The 20,835-nt window shown below is 42.1% G+C and overlaps 2 protein-coding genes across 6 annotated transcripts in view; one reads left to right on the top strand and one right to left on the bottom strand.

Moving 5' to 3' along the window:
• Positions 1-5,524, top strand: part of Mpp6 (membrane palmitoylated protein 6) — an 83,979-nt gene extending 78,455 nt beyond the window's left edge. For all 5 annotated transcript variants that reach the window (XR_004388304.1, XR_004388301.1, XR_004388302.1 and 2 more), the window contains one exon: positions 1,128-5,524. Coding sequence is in view for 1 of the 5 variants with exons in the window: in XM_032906540.1 (XP_032762431.1) it covers positions 1,128-1,304 (177 nt within the window). In the remaining 4 variants the exon portion in view is untranslated. The remainder of the gene's footprint in view (positions 1-1,127) is intronic.
• A 3,560-nt stretch (positions 5,525-9,084) lies between these two features.
• Gsdme (gasdermin E) overlaps positions 9,085-20,835 on the bottom strand; it is a 57,059-nt gene continuing 45,308 nt past the window's right edge. Inside the window, exons 9-11 of the mRNA XM_032906538.1 lie at positions 18,114-18,187; positions 10,428-10,703; positions 9,085-9,533 (exon numbers count right to left, since the gene is read on the bottom strand). Of these exons, the coding sequence (XP_032762429.1) occupies positions 10,428-10,703; positions 18,114-18,187 (350 nt within the window). The 3' untranslated portion in view covers positions 9,085-9,533. The remainder of the gene's footprint in view (positions 9,534-10,427; positions 10,704-18,113; positions 18,188-20,835) is intronic.

Below are 20,835 nucleotides of genomic sequence, written 5' to 3'. Positions count from 1 at the left end.
GGGGCTCTTTCCATGGTAACACCTCTTGTTTTCCCTTTTCTTTTGAGTACGCATACTCCCATCTAATCATACTTAGGAAGTCACTGCTGTATGCACAAGTACTACAGAATGAACATTGACTTACTAGATGTAAGTTTAGGATTTTAAACAATATTGTCCCTTAATTTAAAACAGAGCCGATTTTCTTTTATAAAATGAAAAGATTCGGTGCTGAAATGTGTGCATTGTAGTCTTCCCATCTACATCCTGTGTATTCTGGGACTGCCTTGGCTTCCTTCTTTCTAAATGTAACTGTCATTTACTCAGAGTCTTTTAATCACGCTGTCTAAAGTAAATCTTTTAAAAGTGTTTGTACCTAAGTATGTTCTATTCTAAAGTACCTACAAATTGTAAATATTATATTTGTTCTTCCTGTCTTTTCTACCAAAAAGCAGGAGCCCTTTCTGTTTTATTGCTATCTACTGATTCAGAAACTTGGCAAGCATTAGTAGGATCCCAGTTCACACTTGTAGAATTACATGTGAAGGTGTCGTGGGAATATATGGAAAGCCTTACTGGCTCATGCAAATCCATCACTTAGGCACTCCACTCCCTGTGTGGTTCCAGACCATTTAGTAGTACCTGATTTGATACAAACAACAATTTCATAGAAATAAGGCTGAAGTCTATGGGTGTGGATATTGGCACAGCTTAGAGTCTTCAAATCACACTATTATGATTCTTTGTCCTTGTAAGTGACAGGGGGCAAATTGGCTTTACGTGGAACAGCCAATACAAGTGGGGATCCAGGATTTATATGGGCCAAATAACACCCTTTTGATGAAAAGGATTACAGAGAAGTTAGCTGGAAATCAACTACCTGTCTCGCCTTGGTAGTGTTAGGCATTTCACTCTATTGCCAGCAAAACAGAATGCACAGAATATTCATAAGCCACGGAAGTAGATGGAAAGATTGCAACAGGGACCGATGTCTGGTAATACCTCCTTCAGCATGGCATAGGATAGATTCTAAGAACTGGCATCTGAATTCCAACAAATATCCAACCTCCTTATTTCTTAACTCACTTTAGATCTGAACAAATCAGTATTTATTACCATGCAAACTTCTTTTTTTTAAACCTTCACAGGACTCTGACTTGAAGAAAACAGTGGATGAAAGTGCCCGGATTCAGAGAGCATACAACCACTACTTTGATTTGATCATCGTAAATGACAATCTAGACAAAGCCTTTGAGAACCTACAAACTGCCATTGAGAAACTGAGGACGGAGCCACAGTGGGTCCCCATTAGCTGGGTGTACTGATGATTCAGTGAGGTTAACAGTTAAATAAAACTTTAAAACAGTGACTCAACAAGTAAACCTTCTGCTGGAGAGCACACGCAGAGGGACAGGCGCCTGCCGGCCGCACCCGGGCATTTTTATTGTGTAGATTGAAGTAACAGTGCACTAGGCGGAATTTTTATATAATTGTGGTTGGGAAGGTGTACTAATATATAATTTCTCTTAATTTTTCTAACTTTTTATGGATAAAACCTTTCTATTCATATACCACATAAAGAAATGCGTTGAAGCATTTGTAAGTTTTGATTTAGTACCCTTACCTTTTCATCAAAGGAATTTTCAGATCATTCTCTCCAACAGCTCATATTTTCACTGTGATAATGAATACTTGAAATAGTTTTGTAATGCTATCATTCTCATAAGTGGTTAGTGAAGGGTCAATTATTCTCTTATTAGGGGAAAAAACCAGTAGCTATTGACCTTTTTCATGAACCTCGTTACAGAAGCAGAATTTAAATCCCAGTGTTCTAGCTAGTCCACACTATCCTGATCTGCTCAGTGCCCCCTCTGCTCCAGAGTGCGGCTGTTCATCTCATCTGTACAGATAAATCAGCTCCCCTCACCCCCCAGTGAACACAGCGAAGAGCGATAGCTTGCACTCTCTATGGGATTATTCTTTCCATTTGTCACAGTGATGTGCTGATGCCGACTGATGTCGAATATTAGTTATGGAGGCTCAGGTGGAAGCCTGGTCATGCACACAGAGAGTGCCTTATCCTGCAAAACTTTACTCAACTTAGAGAACATTTACTTATTTTCAAATATAAAATTTCAAACCTATTACTTCAGTTTGGTTTATTAAGAATAGTCAGCAAAAATATGCCTGTGCAAATGTTTGTGATATTTAAAGATGTCTCTAAGCTGCAAGCTGTTTGTCAATCATCAAATGTGATTTCTGAAACAGGAAGTGATTTGTTAGGGTAGTCTCTGTTTTGTCAAAAACCAAATCCATTGAACGAACGGTTTACAAGATTTGGAAATAATTGCCAGTTATTGATACATACACACACCTAGCATCATTATGTAATAGATACTAAGTAATGGCCTATACTCTTTAGATTTCTGTTAAAAGTACACTTTTTTGTTTTAAGATTAGGAACCAAGTCCTTTAGCTGCATTGACACTGTATACTGATTTCCACGGTCACCTGGGTTGATGCCCTCCTCTAGGATTCCTGAATGGTACATGTTCTTCCATGAACATTGACACATACTGAGACAGAGCATCACTGAGCTTAGTTAACCTTAGTGTATATTGCTGCCAGCTTTTCAGTCAGAAGACTCATGCTTTAAAGGGTTTGGTGCCTAAATACTGATGATGTTTTTGGTGACAAGCTCTAGACATCTGACTTCTGATTTTGGCTTTCCCCTCATCAGAGTTATGTATCCATTTGTATGAAGATTGATATTGCTAAACACAGATATGCATACAAAGGTACTTATATATGGTAAGAAGCAATATTATACATTGTTTTAAATTACTTTCATAATAAAACATAAGTTACCATATTAATAATTTGTAATCTTCAGGCTTTTAAATTTTAATTCTAGAATTTCATAGCCAAAATATATATTCACACACACACACAAAACACACACACACACACACACATACATAACCTTTCTCATGTTAAATATAAAATTGCATAATGCATATCTCTGAACTTAACATTGTTTCTGTTATAAATGGTACTCATGATTCATCAGCATAACCACATTAGATTTCTCCTAATGGAGATAGGATAGTTTTGTTCACTATAATATAGATGCCAATATTATGAAAATACAAACGTTTCTCAGTGAAAAATCACTAAATTTGAAACTCACATTCCCATCTGAGTCCATAGAAGTCATCAGGCCTCACACAAAGAGTCTTCCTAGGTAATGTTAACAAGGAAATGTATACTTCTCTCATTGGAAGGGCCTAACATAACAGACTTATTTATAATAGCTTTACTGGATATGAAAGGGCATACAGTGGTGTTCAATAATTGGAAATAGGTTAAAAAAATATACACACACGTGAGTGTGCTTTGGGAAGTTGTGTATCCCTAAGTATACTAAAAGATTAGTGTCCACATTCAGCATTCAGGGTGTTGTTATTTCTTTATAACTAATGGTTACATGTATAATTTCATTTTCAAATGTGCAAGTTGCTATAGAAATGATGTCTCTGAACAAGTCATTTAACCATAGTTAATGGAGTGAATTTAATGCCCTACAGTAGAATTTTCACCTTCAGTATTACAGTGCTTTTACTGCACAGTCTCCATTTCTGTTTTTAGTTAATATCCAGGGTCAAATACAGCAAAAGTGTTTGTTTTGTCTGACTTGATACAATTGCAAACCATAGCTTCCTGAAATAGGACTAAACCTTAGATTCTAGAGTAATTTATAATAAGTTGTAAAACACTTCCTTTAAAATGACAAACTGATTATTCAAAGTTATTTAGAAAATAGCTCAAGATAGCAGTAAAGACCAGTAGCAGGGCATTGATTATGGCCAGGCACTAATCTGGCCAAAATGATGATTATGCCAGACCTAGTAATCCCAGCACCCAGGAGGCTGATAGGAGGAGTGCAAGTTGGAGTCCAGCCTGGGTAACAAGACCCCGTCTCACAAACAAGGGCCCAGGGCTCTAATTGGGGGAGTGTGCGCCTAACACCGGTGAGATCCCAGCAACACAAGAAATGATCCAAACTTCAGAACAGTACTTATTTTTATATATATCAAGTGTCATGATCAGTGATTGAGGTTGATTGTCAAGGCCACAGAATTAGTTATAATTATTTTAAATGGTTAAACTAGAAATGTAAAAAGCTTGAAACAGTCCTCCACTATACAGAATTACAGGGTTGAGGGTCCTACCTCTATAGTAACTAATCTTTATACTAAATAAGGAAAAGGCAGTTCTGAAGTTTTCTGTACATAATTTACTTTGTAAAAACGTGTATATGTATATATCCACATACACACACACACAAAGCTATGTGTATAATACATTCTTCCAAAATTGATGAATAATAAGGCTAGATATATTCACCCACATGTTAGAGTTAGTGTTCTAAGATCTTTAGTTACTTTCAAATTCGTAGATATTCTGGCCATATGTTCTCTTAAATGGAGCTTTGGCTCCATCTTGGAGCTGACGTACAATATTTCTGAATATTTCATTTATTAGAAAAACTAAGTTCAGAAAATTGTCATTTATTATTAGAATTTATTTTCTTTATAAAAAAAAAAAGCCAACAACAACAGACTTTTGCATGGAGGCTTCAAGAAATATTTACTTAAGCTCCAGTGAAATTGTGCTGACTTAGACTAAAAGACTCTAGTGCCTGCCCTCCTCTTGTTCCAAGGAATTTGCTGTGAGAATTCTTACTACATCTATAATGTATTTGGAATTCTTGGGAGAAATTTAGTATTTTAAATAATGAAATTATTGTATATAACTGAATATACACAGATTTTTTTAAAGAATACATTTGATGAAAAATTCAGCATCATATTGGTCTTTTTGTAAGTGTACGTGATACACCTGAGGAAGATGATCATTCTCTAGTTTTTTAAGGTAGGTTATTTTAACTTGTGTTTTTGTTTTAGCTTTTAAAGTTATATTCTTTTAAAAGTATTTATCATATTTCCATCTTGTTACTTTGAATCCTGGAATGGCTGTTGAAAAACACAAAAAGTCACACATCCTTGGGGGACTAAAAAAATGAAAGAATGGCTGGGTGTTGTCGGCACATGCCTTTAATCCCAGCACTTGGGAAGCAGAGGCAGGTGGATCTCTTTGAGTTCAAGACCAGCCTGGTCTACAGATTGAGTTCTGGGATAACCAGAGGTGTTATACAGAGAAACCTAGTCTTTGGAGGGAAAAAAAGAGAGAATGATGCTCTCTTTTTTAAGATAAGCACAATTGGCTTGTAACACTTAGGCAAAACACTACAAGAATGTCTTAAAAATAGTCCTGTGTGATAAAAGTAAAAATACTTGTACTGCTTCTGGTGACTAAGAGCCTACTTCCGACTATGATTTTGATAATATTTAATCTCCCTTTACCTTCTACATGTTAAGTAGGGCTAAGGTAATGCTTGTCTTCAGCGTCAACTCTAAGGAGAAACTGGCTGTGCTGTGGTAATAAGACTGAGATTGCTTATTAAATGTGTTCTCTTAGCCGATGTTGCTTCTGCTTCAGTCCCTGTAAAGTCGCCTCATTGGGAGGGGAAATAGCAGATGGTAAACTGTTCAGGAATCCATCCCCAGGTTTAAGAGAGCTCTGTGATGTAGCTGCAGTCGGCAGACAGTCTGCTCTGCTTTTCAGTGGTTCTAATCTAGGAGTCCCATTAGAATCCTGTTCCAAGTCCCTTGCTAATCACACCATTCACTAATGGAAGACAGTTGAAATCCTCTGGCATACTTACGTCAGAGTACACTGATCTTAACACTCTGAAGCTGTCCTTTATTTTTATCCTTGTGCCTAAAATTGACACTGCAACCTGGATTTTACCCATAGTGTGAGGCTTTATACACACCTGTATCGTCATCAGAAAAAAATACAGTGAAGTCCAATTAGTGCACCCTAAAGTCTAGAAAATACCTTTTCTTCTTTCTGACTGCTTCCTGGCTTGTGGCTAGTACGCTGTGCTGGGATAACAAGCAGCCTTGGGGCACAGGTTAGAATGGCCATTTTTTCATACTTTTTTTTAATCACCCACATAAACTGAATTAGCACATCAGTAGTTAAGGTAAATGCCTCTTATAACTTGGAAGCTGAATATTTCTTATATATAAAACTACTGCTTTTTAGGTCTCTTGAAATAAATATTCTTACTACCAGAGCAAAGATGTTCTTGGGCTTAAAGCCCAGGGCTTTGCATATGCTGAGCATGCTCCATTACTGAGCAGTAGTCCCAGCTTCCATTTCATAAGTCAGAAATAGTCGTCTTTATTGTAATTGAGCCAAAGGCGAACTACAAATAGGCGGTGTGTGTGCGTGTGCGTGTGTGTGCGCGTGCGCGCGCTCACTCATGTAAATGTGATAGACCATACCTCAAATCTGGCTTACCTCCTCTACTTGTCAAGGTTGCCTGAGAACTTGGAGGAGACTTAAAACTAGCAAGAGAGAGAGCATTACAACTGTTCCCTAAGGGGCTAAGGTAGAGCACTATGTAAGCCTGCAGTACACATGGCCCTAGCACACGCCAGCACCTCAGAAACAAAATCCCTCTCAGCTATATTAAGCCAGAAGCCATTACCAATTAAGACATGGTTACATCTTATGTAAGAGTGCTGGTTAATGGTAACACTGCTAGTAAGCATAGTCCAAGTGAGAAATACCCTAGTCTTTCAGGCAGAACTAGTTTGATGCTGTCCTGTTCTAAAAGGAACATGACTTCCCAGGGAGAAATCACTCTGAGCACATGAAAATTAACAGAGGAAAAATCTTTAATAATAATGTGCATGGTTCTTGTTAATGCACAAAGAGGAAGCAGCCTCAGACAAATTTTTACCAGTGTATACAGGCCTTAGGCCTATACATTCCATTTGTGCTGCTGTCCTTAACTCTCCTTCAGGTCCTGGCCTCAGAGCCAGGGGCAGCTGGGAGATTTATACAGCAAAGACACGACAGTGTTGATCTGTTGGGTGGTTGTTATCCAGGGTCATCTTGCCCACCTTGTAGACTTATGCTTTGCCTGATGAAAGGACAGGAACTTAATGGCAGGTCAGGACGATATGATGGCTGTCCCCTGTACCACACCCTCGAGCCACCTTAGTGACAAGTATTCTGATATGGGGAAAGGCTTAATGGTCTTAAACTTCAGTTGTGTTTGAGGAACAGACTTTTCCCTGTTGTTCCTGACAAGCCTGGTCAGCACACTGCTTATTTTCAAGTTCTGTGGAAGCATTGCTCCCTTAGCTAAGTCCTACTTTGTGTAACTTAATACCTAAATGAGTTTATTAGTAAATCCTTTATAACATTAATGTTGTTATTTCATGGTTCTCTTACATCAACTCATACACATTTGAACATGAAATGCAAATTTCACTGTATGTCATCCTAAAAGAACTGGTTCCCGTTTCTTCCATAACACTGATTTCTTACAAAAGTTACAAATAGTTAAAGTTGCTATTGCTGGGATGAAACACCATGACCAAAGCAACTTGGTAATGAAGGAGTTTATTTGACTTACATTTCCACGCCACAGTTCATCATCAGCCCAGATAAAAACTCAGACAGAGCAGGAACCTGGAGGCAAGAGCTGGTGCAGGGGCCATGGAGGAGTGCTGTTTACTCTCTAGATTATTACATGGCTTGCTCAGTCTACTTTCTTTTTAAAACCAGGACCACCAGCCTGGGGATAACTGCCCATAAGGGCTGGCTCCTCCCCCATCAATCAGTGATTAGGATGATGTTCTACAGGCTTGCCTACTGCCCAATCTTAGAGAGGCATTTTCTTAACTGGGGTTCCCTCCTTAGATGTCTATGTCAAGTTGACATAAAATTAGTCAGCACGATCAAAATTTCTGCAAGTTACTTTGAATTGTCAGAGCCCACGAGGAGCATTTGAGTGACTTGCTGTGGGAAGTTTTAACCCCCGTCCACCCAGATCACTGATGTATACCTTTCCTCCGGTTAGGACCTGATAGAAACACATGCTTTTTTTTTTTTTTTTTTTTAACTCTACCCTCTGAAGTGACTGAAAGAAATTTTCAGTAGAAGACAGCATGCTTATAAAAGTCAAAGCTGGCCAAGCTGCTTAAGTAACGTTCTGATGAAAAGGTTTAAAAGTAAAGATTAAGCATCCCTACTTTCAAAGTCCCAGTGTGATGAGTTTCTGCAAAGAGAAGAATCACTCCTGCGCTCCTCTATGGGCTGACCTTTCAGAAACTCACTATAAATCTTGGAACATATTTCCAGATATAGCTTAAAATTATTGCAATGTTTAGTTTGTGAAATCGCACATTCCTGTTAAAATACTTTTGTGTATATAAAGAAATATTTGCTGTTGAGAAATTTGAAGTGTTTTGTTTATAGGTAGACCTAAGAGAGAAAACTGCAGGGTATTACATTAACATTGGTTTAAATGATTTTGTTAAGTCCCTGATGTAATTTTCTTCCACCTAAATAAATTTTCACCTGCCTCTACTTTTCTGCAAGAGTTCCCTATGCTTTTGTTTCTGTCAGCTGAGGATTATTGGTGGCTTTTGTAGTGGAGGTTTTCAGAATTGGGCAGATTAAAATACAGAATCAAGAAAGAGAGACTGATTAGACAGCGTGAGTCACCCTGTAGCCACTTCCCTCGTGTCCAGGAAAGAGAAGCCATGTGTTTCATCAAGCAGACTTGTTGGCTGCATTTTATACTGGGCCTGCAGGAAGACGGCGAGAACTCGGTGAAACATGGCTCTGTGTACAGGAAGCTTTTCCAGCAGCCCTTGGTGACCCTCCTGTGCTGGGTTTTAGCATTCCATAACTCACATTCAGGAACTTGCTACTAAAGAAAGACTTGAGTCTTTCTGATGTATCCAGGAGAATGTATTGCTTTTATGATTTGTGTGCGCCCACATATGCACACAGAGGCTAGAGGCATGTATCTTCTGTGCTTTCCAGGGTTTTTTTTTTTTTTTTTTTTTCAGACAGGCTTTTTTTTTTTTTTTTTTTTTTTGGAGCTGGGACCGAACCCAGGGCCTTGCGCTTGCTAGGCAAGCGCTCTACCACTGAGCTAAATTCCCAACCCCTCAGACAGGCTTTCTGACTGCAGTTGAAGCTCTCTGGTTGGCTGCTCTGGTAAACCAGCAAACCCAGACATCGCCCTGTCTGCCTTGCCGTGCTGGTGGTGCAGGTGATCATGATGCTCGGCATTCTCCACAGAGACCCACTGCAGGTTTCCACGCTTGCACGACAGACTTAGACCCCCTCAGCAGTCTCCCCAGCCCCGTTTATACTCGGGTTTTTATATGTCCCATCTTCAGGGTTCTTTTTTCCTTAATTAGAAGGATAATACAAAATTCTAACTAGAATGCAAAAGTGGAGACATAACATGTTTTGCCTTTTGTACCAATCTCAAAGTCTCTGAATTATTCAGAGTCACTGCTGGGTCTCCTGAATCTTGACACGTTTCCTCATGCACATGTTTTTCCACCTGTAGATTCATATTACATGTTCTGTTCATAGCTTGCTCTTCATGCCTGATGTCAGAAATAGACACAAGATAAGGTACCACCAATATAGCACAAGTACACAAGTTGCATTTTTCTTCCTGATTTATGGTTAGTTCGTGAGCAGTGTTGCTGGTGTGCAACTTTATAAACCCTGTAATAGGGAGCTGCATAAGGTTGAGTCTCATGTTTAAAAGAAACGACGTACTTTATCTTTGTTAACTCTTCCTTATAATCTGAAGGTGCCCATGGATGAAGTGGGAGCTAACGTTCACCTCACTGCTTGCTGTGCCCAGGGGCATTGGGTCTGATCAATAGTAACATGCTCTCAGTGCAGTCAGGAGACTTGAGAAGACTGTTCAAGTCTGGGGAAGCAGAAGGACATCAAAACTTAACACCCAACTACACATGTTCAGAATTGCCTTCGATAGCAATTGCAACATGTGACAGATTCCCAGAATGCACTGGAATTGCCCCAGACATAGTATGTTCATCAAAGGACAACAAAGCCAAATATGAGGAATAGATTTAAATTCTCATGTTGAGGTGGGTAAAATGAGGTGTTCTTACTATAATTGTTTTATATACTCCAGTAGCATTTCTAGTTCCCAGTCACCCAGCATTGTACAGCATGTTCAAAGGACATGCTTCCCTGTGCATTCACAGCTTATGATGAACTGATGTAAAATCTGAGATTTTTGGTTTTGTATATCCCAAGTGAGTGGAAAATAAAGTAAAAGGTGGTTCTTCCCTCAGTAACTCAGGTGTCGGCACAGTAGGCCTCTGGTGAAAATAACCCATTTCTGTACTGTGCTTGTCCACAGTACAGAAAGATACCACTCCTGGTGTGCATTGGAATTCACTGACAGACTTAACCTGCGTGGGCCCCAAATCCCAAAGTATTTTCTTAATCCTAAGAAGTACCTAGTCTTGGCCGGTAGCATGTACTTCTGACTGACAAAGATGTTCCTCATGCTCTTTGCTTAAACTGTAAAGCCCACTAAGAGTGATATGAAGAATTAGCGGGAACATGCAGGAGTCCTTCAGGATGGTGGCTTTCGCAGAAAACTGCATCCTCTCCAGGGCAATGTCGGCGGAGGCAAACAAACGCTGCACAATGCCAAACCTCTCTGTGTCTCTCAGAGGAGCCAAGGTGGGGTCTTGAAAATCACACACACTGTCATCAGACAGAGCATGGAGCTGAAATGACAAACAAATTCATTTCAAAATGTCCCAGAAAATCCCGTTACATACCTTTTAAAGAAATTCTCTAGAACAGGAAAGCCATTAGATGTAATATGAAGATACATGTTTGTTCTATCGTGTCAAGACTTTAGGCCTATTTTTCTCTTCCTTGCCTGTATTCCTGAATCCACATATTTATACCTAGATCCATTAGCCCGGTGAGTTAAAAAGCTCAGCATGCGCCTTTCCTCCACCACATGTAAGGGTTTATGTGCCTCTATATAACGTGTACGTGTCTAGGGGGTACATTATGGTAATTCAGTGCGTGTATAGCATCTATAATAATAAATCATGGCAACAAGAATTTTTGTCTTCACATACCATTTTGTGTTGAGCTTTCTACACTCTTAGTTGTTTTGAAATACGGGTGGTTTAGTTGTCAGCTACTATGTTAAAGAAGACCCAGAGGTGGGGCCCTCCTGTCTGGTTTGAAGCTCACCTCTGAGCTTCAGCTACCCTCCACTGCTCATTAATTCTACTCTCCTTTTCCAAGAGATTGGCTCAGTATTTCCATAGTTGCATGAGAGCATTTGTCCTGTTCCTAGCCCGTTTCATTTAATAATGAACTCCAGTTCCAGCAAGGTTGCTGCAAATAAATAGCAGGGTTTCATTTCTCCCAGGTCTGTGCTGGTCACTTATTTGCATGCTCTTTGCCTCTCATCCACTAAGTAGCGTCTGGGTAGTTTTCACATTTTAGCTTTGTGGATAGGCTCAGCAAACACTGGGGTGTACATCCATTCTTGACGTAATCATTTCCTCTCCTCCAGACAGACCTAGGAGCTTTTAACAGTTTCACCAGTCTTTAGTGCCTGAGGACCTCTCCATTCTGTTTTCTATACTAGCTGTAGTCATCACATGCTCACTAGTAGTGTGTAAGACCCAGTAGTGTGTAAGACTCCCTTTCCTACATCCTCTCTAGTGTTTCTAGTGACATGCTGCTTCACTGCTCTTTTGATTTGTGTTTCCATGTTGATGAATTTCTTCACATACTTGCTTGCCATTTGTGTTATCTTTTGAGAAGTATCCGTTCAGATTTTTAGCTCATTTTTAAATTGTTTTTATGGTGTATGGCCTTTTGAGTTTATAGTATTTTCCAGATGAAGCCCTTGTCTGAAGGTTACTTGAGAACACACGTGTGTGGTGTATTATATTTTGATATGTTATTGAGTTCAATTGGTACTATTTTATTGAGAATTTCCGTATGTGAGTCTGCTGTTATCTTTTGTTTCTCCTCTGGGTATTGAGACAAATACATTTGATGGCGTTCCTTCCATTTTAACTTCTAAACAGTGGAAGCAGCATTGGACTTAGTTCTTGGTTCATTGTTTGTATAAAGCCACCATAGTCCTGGACTAACTCTAGATGGGAAATCTCCATTATTGTTCCCATCTCATTATTGGCCTTCATACTTTATGTCTCTGTTGACTCGGGCCGCAGAGCTAAATGCATGTGTTTTGCAGCACTGTAGCTGCAGTGGCAAAGTGATGGGCGAGCATATGTGGATAGGTGGGTTTAGCAAAGCAGTAAAGCTGAGCATGGTTATTCCTTTACAAGAGGAGAAAGTACCAGAGTGTATGTCTCCAGGAGTAATGATGATTTCCAGTGAGTATTTTTTAAAAGAACAACTATGCATGAGTTACACTCTCCATAGAAGCAATAAAGTAATAACCATGGATTATTATGGCAATAACTAGCACCTCCATCATTTTCAAGTTTTTATGGCAGAAAAAAAAATCTCTTCCAGGCTAAACAACTATAAAAAGAAAAAGAAGGTTTTCAGTGTAGGAACATCGATTTCTTTTCTCAGTTAGAAATTTAAGTATTTTGGCCCTTTGATTTAATTTAGAGCGAAAGTGGAAGTACAAAAGTTTTATTCAGGACATATGCGCTCAAAAAGATCCAGTTATTAGTGTCTTTGACTTTAAGACTTTTATTCAGAAATCAGCCCATGGAGCTGGAAAGATGACTTTGTTGAAGATAACCAGATTTGGTTCTCACTACACACGTGTGGCTTCTAATCCAAAGGATCTGACTACTGAGGAAGTCAGGTATGTGACAGACAGACAGACAGACAGACAGACATCCAGCACACTCATCACATAAAAAAGTAAAGAAAAACTAGCAGAAAAGTTCTCCCTTGAATCAGGTCGGGGGTGTGGAGAGTCGCTGATGCAGACTTCAGAACAATAATGAAGGCTTGGAATCGAACACTGAACAGATAGATGGGTGATGCAGCATGTGGTTAGTGCACAGATAATGAGGCTCCCGAAGAGTGCCTGCCCTCCACCCGTGCAAAGATGTGCTGCACGTGAGCAGACTGCCTTTGCTCAGAGGGTGGGACAGTTATGAAGACCTAGTGAGGCATTAATAGAAAGACTTCTACAAACTTCCTTCTAGTTTTTCCCAAGGCTCACCCACAAAATAAGAACATTTTACTTGTCCCTCAAAATTGCTTATTTAGTTATGCATCCATATCTGGCAGCCCCGTGGAGCCTGACAGTTCCGTCTTCTTTTCTTGATAGTATGTGTGTCTTTGCACCACAAGCACTTTCAGTGACTTTAATTCACAGCCTCTATGTAGTCTTACATCTTCTCTTATTCTTGATGTGATAGGATTCAGGGTGTCTTGGATGGAACGTGGATAACTAGTTTTTCTTGATTCCTTTTTATACTAAATCAACTCTTAAAATCATTAGATTTAAAAGGGAGGGGGGAGCACTGAGACTTGTAGCCTGGGATGCTCTAGGTGATCGGCACATGCTCTAGTAAGACAGAGTTTGCTGCTGGTGGTTAAGCTACCTGGAACTGATACATGGAAACTCAGTTCTTTAATTTTGTGTCTAAATGTTGCTGCTTGTAGTGGACAAAGGCAAGTCCCTAACTATAACTGTCTTCACTCCCTGCTCTCATGTCTGTAGTTGTTTTGACTGTTAAAATGGCAATGTTGGATCTGTATATACTCTCCCTTCTGCATCTGCTGCTGAACTGACCTGTTTGTGAGTGTATAGTGGCCGTATTCTCTCTGTGTTACCACCACCACCACCACCATCATCATCATCATCAAAGTCCACTTTTCAGCTTGCTTTTTGGTTTCCATTTGGATGCTTTCTTCCCCCAGTCCTTTTAATACACATACATCAGTAACTGCATATCTTGAGTCTGTGGGCAGCATATAGTTGAGTAGGTGGGTTGATTGGTTGTTATTTAAGGCAGAGTCTCATGCAGCCCAGCCTGCCCTTGAAGCTTTCTGTGTAGCTGAAGATGCTTCCACTAACCAATTTCTAGGATTACAAGTATTCTCTACCATGGCCAGCTTGCTCTTACTGTTTTTTTGTTTTCTTTTTCTTTAAAATTCATTCAGCCAGTCTATTGGTTGTTGGATTTAATGCATTTACAGACTAGGTCACTCTTTTTTCCTTGTTTTGTACAATTTTTCTTCACCTATCACTTACTTTGTGGTGTGGTGTGGTAATGCCCTGTCAGGCTGAGGTCTGAGTGTTACGCCTTGCCTCTGTGTTCCGTATTGCTAGTGGGTTTATATGCTCACATACTCTGTGTGCTGTCTGCTCCCAGTAGTATTCTTAAAGGGCTGCTCCAGTGCTCGTGTGAGACCATCTTTGTCCTCTTCCCATTTAAAGGCTGAGGTGTCCTGGTTGACAGTTACTCCTTTCAGTGTGTAGAGTGTACCATGCCATCTATCCATCCTGCCCATGGATTCCTGGGGATCTTGGTTTGCTTTCCCTTTTCTCCAAGTCTTCATTTGTAGTTTTGATGAGTTGACTATGTCTGGTGAGGGCACACTCCACTTACTAGTTTAGTTGGAGGTTTAAGTTTCTTGGTGTAGATGTCCATGGGTCTTTGAAGATTTGAGAAGTTTTCAGCCATTATTTCATGAACTAGCCTTTAAATGCTCTCCTTCCCCATCTGGAATTCTCACAGGACAAATATTTCTTCACAGAATTCTGTCCCAGCTAACTTGGAGTTTTTCCCTATTCCCCACACCAGCCCCTTGTCTTCCTGAGGTAACTGGACACATTATTCTTAAGTTCTGCTGCCCTTGGGCTGCTCCTATGTCAGAGCCTTGTGTAATGGACTTCCTTGACTAGATATGTAAGCTCCAGAATTTGAGTTTTTGATTTTTAACTACAATTTCTAACTCTGAATTTCTCATTTATATCCTGGATAGCTTTTTCTTGCTCCTTTGTAATGTTTTGTTTATGTTCTCTTAGATCCCATTATGTTTCCTGGGGATCATTACTATGAACTCTTCCGACTTCCCTCTCAGGGATTATTTTTAGAGATCAGCTATTCTCTTTGGAGCTGGCTTGTTCTGTGGATCCTGTACATCTGTATAACATCCAGTATTTTGAGGCATTTTCTACAGGAATTTTTGTTTGTTTAAATGTCAGTTGGATAGATGCTCAAGTTTTAGTTACACATGAGCTCAAAAGAGCATCCCTCTGGGGTACCTCACTTGGTTCCTATCACGAGGGTCTACGGGAACATCAATTATCCTGTCTACAGTAGTTTCTTGAGGTGGGGCTTTACAGCAAGCATAGGCTTCCAAGAGTGTATTCAGCTGCTAAGGACTCTGGTATGAGGTGCAGAAAGAGTTGTCCCTAGGTCTGTCCAGGTAAGCATAATCACACCGAGAGTTGTAGGAGATGCTTGGGTCTGTAGCACCAGTACCCACAATTCCTGAGCCGCAGAATAGAACCAGACCCACTCCCCAGGTCTTGCCCGATAAACACTTCTGATAACCATTAGATTTAAGGAATGGGAACATGAATGAGCCCTTCCCTGGTCCTATGGGAATAATTAAAGGAGCTGCGGTTTAACCACTTTTGTGGAGGTATGTGATCCAGACAGTACCTTCCCTGGGACCCACAAGATAATCACAAACTTAGTACCAACAGCCCTAACCCAAAGTCTATGGACTGTGGAAGACAGGTGCCTTGGGTTATCTCAGTAGTTCTGGTTTCCATGCTTGGAGGGGCAGGGCACACAGGAGAGTTTCTCTTTGTGCTACTAGGTTAATGTGAGTAGTGTGTGGGCTTGTCCTTTGATGTCTATGGTCTGAGGCTGCAAAGCCGAGGTGGAAATACACCTAGGTCATGCAAAGAGTAAGCAGTGGGGAGGCCGAGACTTATGGCATCATTTGCCATGGAACAGAAGATCGCAGCCATGATCTGAGCTTCAAGCCTTAGTGGGGCTGGGACTGTAGACAGGGAAAGTTCCCTAGTCCCCAGTGTGGCTGGGTACAGATGTCACTCATTGATCACTGGAGTCCTAGAATTGTAGACAGGTGCAAGCGAGGCTGAGGTTTTCGAGTGCAGGTACAACCCCACAGCCTCAAGGCTGTAAGGTGAGGAGGGAGATCTGCTCCCAGAATTCTGACTGCACTGCCTTCCACCTAATGTGGGCACAGGACCCAAGGTTTCTGACAAGGTAGGAGTCCTGCTGATTATGGGAGGCCCAACTCAGCTGTCACTCTCTTTAGAGTCCTGTATACACAAGCTAGTTCTTTAGAGCAGACATAAAGCTATGAATGAGTACTCTGGCTTCCACAGTTACAGTTGCAGGCTTTCAAGATGAGGAGGTCTGCTGCCATTTTCTGTTCTTTCCCCCAAAGCAGTGTCAGGTGTGGTGAAGGGCAGGGTACAGACAGCACGTGCTCCCCTCATTGTTTAGAGTTCCAGTCACTTTTTCCCTGATTTCCAGAGTTCTGCAAAATAAAGGGTTTTTCCCTCTGCTCTGTGGCAGGCACACACACACACACACACCGTTCAGCCATCCTCTGGTTGTGTTGCTTATTAATGTAAACAGCAATGTTAGAATGTCTTGAGTATCTGAAGGAATTCGGGTGTAGGGACTGTCATTTGTTAATTGTGTTTCCAGAACCTTTGCCTTCGCAATTCCTGACTTGGAATATTTTCTAGATTTTTCTACTGATTTTTCTACCAGTTCACACTAAATGGTTAGTTTATCTGACCCTTCACCTAAAACCCATCAGGACGACTCTTCAGAGTTACCTGAGCTTTCAAACAGAAGTGCGGGTAGATTGGGTGTCCTCTTTTAAGTCAGTCACTCGAATCGTGCCTGCAGGAGCCCAGCTCTTTTAAGAGCACAGCAGGCAGTCTGCAGACATTACCTGGATTGCCTGAGGGTACCTAGGAAGATCTTTTAAAGAAACATGATTTATCTTTGTTGCGCAACCTCCAAAGACAGGCTAGTGTATCTGGAGGGAGGCAGCCAGTGAAAAGGCAGGACTCTGTCCATCCATTTTGGAACTCCAAGTCTGGTTCCTGCCTGGTCATGAACAACAGCCAAGGTCAGAAGCAGAGCTGACTATAGTGTGAGTTCATTAGGCCTCGTTCCCTTAGCACAAGTTTCTTCTTCCTACACTTCCTGAACAGCTTTGATTGCTCCCTAAACACTCAGACCGGAAGTGCTGAGCACTCCCTGCTGCTGGACAGAGCGGAGCTGTTTCGCTCATCACTGCATAAAATTAGGACAATTACATCATTTCTATAATCAAACTGCACTAGCAGCCAGCACCCTCAGCTGCTCTCAGATAGGCTAGCATGCCTCCAAACAATTGAGCGTCCCCTAGGACACAGCCTATGGTCAGTGCGGATGGCATCTGGCCAGCTGTGTGATCAGTACCTAGTGGTCTTAGCCTCTTATACCTCCTCCATACAGAACAACATCCAGGACAACCTGTATGGACATACAGAACATAAGTAGGTCCTGTCTAGGTGGTCCATGCAGGGTTAGCATAGCTCTATGGGCTAGCAGTGAACCCTGGTCTCATTCCAGACCTTAAAATAAAGCGACCCAGGTATGCCTTGTGTGACAGTAGCTGGGCAGTGGGTTAGTTACCGGTTCCTCTGCTAACTGCCCTCTCTGTAACTTGACTCATTACTGGTCACTTTTACTCTCGCAGTGACATTCCCAGAGAGTGCCAAGCTCTACTGATATTCTAGGAGAATGGAAGAAGCTACACCTCCTCCAGACAACGCAGCCCTGTGGGTTCCTGGCAAATGTGACACAAAGCAGCTTCAAATCATTCCCACTACAGTGATCAGCGACAGATTGCCGGGCCCGGCCATGTTTAGCTATGGCCGAAAGTCTCCAAACTGGGGAAAGCACATGGTTTAGAACCTGTAGACCCAGCCACTCTGCTAGTCAGTTTCTTGAGCAAACACTGCTTTGGACCTCATCCTCCCACAGCACCCACATGTTAATGATGACACCTGTTTGCACTGTCTCAAGCTGAGAAACCAGATCTTTTACTAGCTGGATAGCGTCTACCCCTCATCCCCATTCCTTTCCACCCCACTGTCCCATCCAAAGGTTCCTTACCAAATGGCACAGCGATGGAATAACATGGAGTTTGCAGCAAGTCCCCAGGAAGACTGTGGCATTATCTGGCATTTCTGTAAAAGACATACATTCTGGTCATTTTCACTGTTAAAAACAAGTTTGTGGAAGCCAGGCACAGCGATGCATGCTTGTAATCTCATCATCTGAGAGGTTAGGCAGAAGGACCAGCCTGAGCGATGCAGTGAGCCCTTGTGTTATAAGGAAAGAGCACTGCAGCCTACCTAGGTGATGCTGTTTCAGTAGCTTGCTACCTCCAGTTCGATAAAGTAAATGTGTGGTCAGGCCAGGTGTGGTAGCACCCTCTTAATCCCAGCACTTGGGGGGCAGAAACAATCTCTGTGCATTCTAATTCAGCCAGAGCTATATAGACTGTCTAAAAATACAAGGGTGTGGTCACATCTCTGGGAATCCAGTCACCAGAGGATGTTCTCTGCCATTGAACATGCTAGTCAGAAGGGCATGGGTTCTGGGAAAGGATGCTTAGCTCAAAAGTCTCTGATGTTAGAGCCCTTCCACATAACCAGGCTGGAATGCTTTGTTTCTGGTTTTCTGGGACATAGCCTTGCTAACCCAGAATAGCCTTGAATATGCCATTATTCTGCTTCTCCCCAGTACTGGGATTTATAGGCATGCATGATAACACATAAAATACTCTGGGGTACCTCTAGACCCTGTTCGTTCTGTTCATTTGGGCTCCTACAGAGTATTTAGGGGCACATGTCAGGCCACTGCACAAACATGAAGGGGCCCATCATGCTGCCAGTCCCTTTGGAAAAGAAAGCAGGAGTAATCGCATGAGGCAAGAGGCACTCTGGAAGGTGAAGGGGAGGAAATGTGTGTGTGGTGGTGCTTGGAGCATCACTGACACGACAAAACAGGGGCAGCATCATGAGAGGCTGGAGCTACACCGAAGTGTCCTGCCAATTCCCCACCCTGCCAGAGAAATGGAAGTGAGTGCCAGGCGAGCCTCTATTAAATATCTCCCAGTGTGAAGCTATGTCACTGAGGCTGTGACCCAGAGAGAACAACAGGACATGGGGGAAGAGGCAGCCCTGTGGGTAATCACACTAGAGAACCCCAACACAGCCTTCCAATGCGGTCATGCACCTGCCTCTAACAAAGTTCAGAGTTTTCTGTGTTCCGAAGGAGGCCCTCACCCTACTACAGGAAAATGAGAATAGAAAGCACAGTGCTGAGAAGGGCACGTCACGTCAGCCAAGCACGATCACACTCACATTTCCACCCCTTCACCTTCCAGAGTGCCTCTTGCCTCATGCAATACTCCTGTATCCCTCAACCCTAGAGATGCTTGCTTACCCAGAATTGTGAGCATAGGACAAAGATAGCTCACCCTGATGCTTGTCATGGGCCAGGCATGCTCTGCCCTCCACTGCTGCCTAAGACAGCGTAGGTCTCCCCAGCGAGTCAGGAAAAGACTGTTCAATTACAAGTGAGGTTCTGTGGTGAGAGCAGCTCTCCAGGAGAGCAGACACCAGGGCTGGAGGCAGCTAAATAGGATAAAGCCAAGTAGCACTGTCAAGGCCCAAAAGGACCACTTTCTCTTCCATCACTTTCTCTAGCTCTTAGGAGACCACACTATCTAGGAAGAGTTGGCCAAGGAAGAGTTCAGATCTCACCAGGATACTACCAAAAAGAGCTTTAAATGAGCTATCTTCTGCTGCAGCTGCTGTAATGAGACCACAGCTTAGAAGAAAAGCACATGGCTGATGTAGACACTGGCTACACCTAAAGTTTTCTCTGCATCCAGCTTCCATATGGGAATAAGTGTTGTGTTAGAGCCTCTTGTGGGGCCATCTCTGCTCAGCTGCAGAGCTGTGTCCAGGTCGGGAAGAATGGGACTCTGGTGTAGTCCGTGTCAGCCATGGGCTAGTCTTCATAGAAATGTTTGAGTAGTATAGACTATGTGAGAAGGCTTCTCACACGCTATTGGAGTCTGGCCTGCAGCCTGACACTCAAGTCTTTACTGAAGCATGCTCACTGTTAACACTGGTCCCAGTCTCTAGGTAGAATTTCACAGAGCCTATGTGGTGTATCCAATTCCATTCAACCACTCAAAACCTTTAGCTGTGATTCAGAGCAAGACACAAACCATATCTGTCAGAAAAGCAAGCTGAAATATTCTTCATTCATTTTAAATACTTTAGGTTCCCTGGGTCCTTATCTCTGTAGTTAGGAGAAAGCCACTGTATCAGGAACCCAGTGCCTAGTAGCTTGTGTTGGAGGGAAGCTGGATCTCCAGAGATGAGCTGTAGCTCCAGCTGCTTCACATGGGGCACCACCAGGCCTCTGTGACAGGTCCTCTTGAGGTCCTCTTGATGGTAACCGAAATCCATTCCCCTGGGAAGCTGTTTCAAGACCCATGCAGAAGCCCAACCATAGCCTACCTCCTGGACATGTGCATCACACAGCACATGAAGGCTGAGAGTACCATGAAGTAGGCCACATGTGTACAAGGAGGAAGGAGAGGATCAGGAAAAACAGCTGCCGAAGGAAAGTGAACGCCACACAGCACCATCTGGACCCTGCTGTGGATCACTGGCTGTGTTTTGAAAGTGACCTCCAGCGAGAGGACCAGAAGGTGGTCCTCCTGGAATAAGTCTGACACACCCTTAAAGTGGAGGCTCAAGAGTGACAGGATTCTTTATTGGCCTTCCACATCTTACCCTCTGGACTGAAAAGG

This window comes from Rattus rattus, chromosome 6 (assembly GCF_011064425.1).
Source record: "Rattus rattus isolate New Zealand chromosome 6, Rrattus_CSIRO_v1, whole genome shotgun sequence".
Taxonomy (NCBI): domain Eukaryota; kingdom Metazoa; phylum Chordata; class Mammalia; order Rodentia; family Muridae; genus Rattus; species Rattus rattus.
The sequence above is the reverse complement of the archived record's forward strand: the minus strand, read 5'-3'. Positions and strand labels throughout refer to the sequence as shown.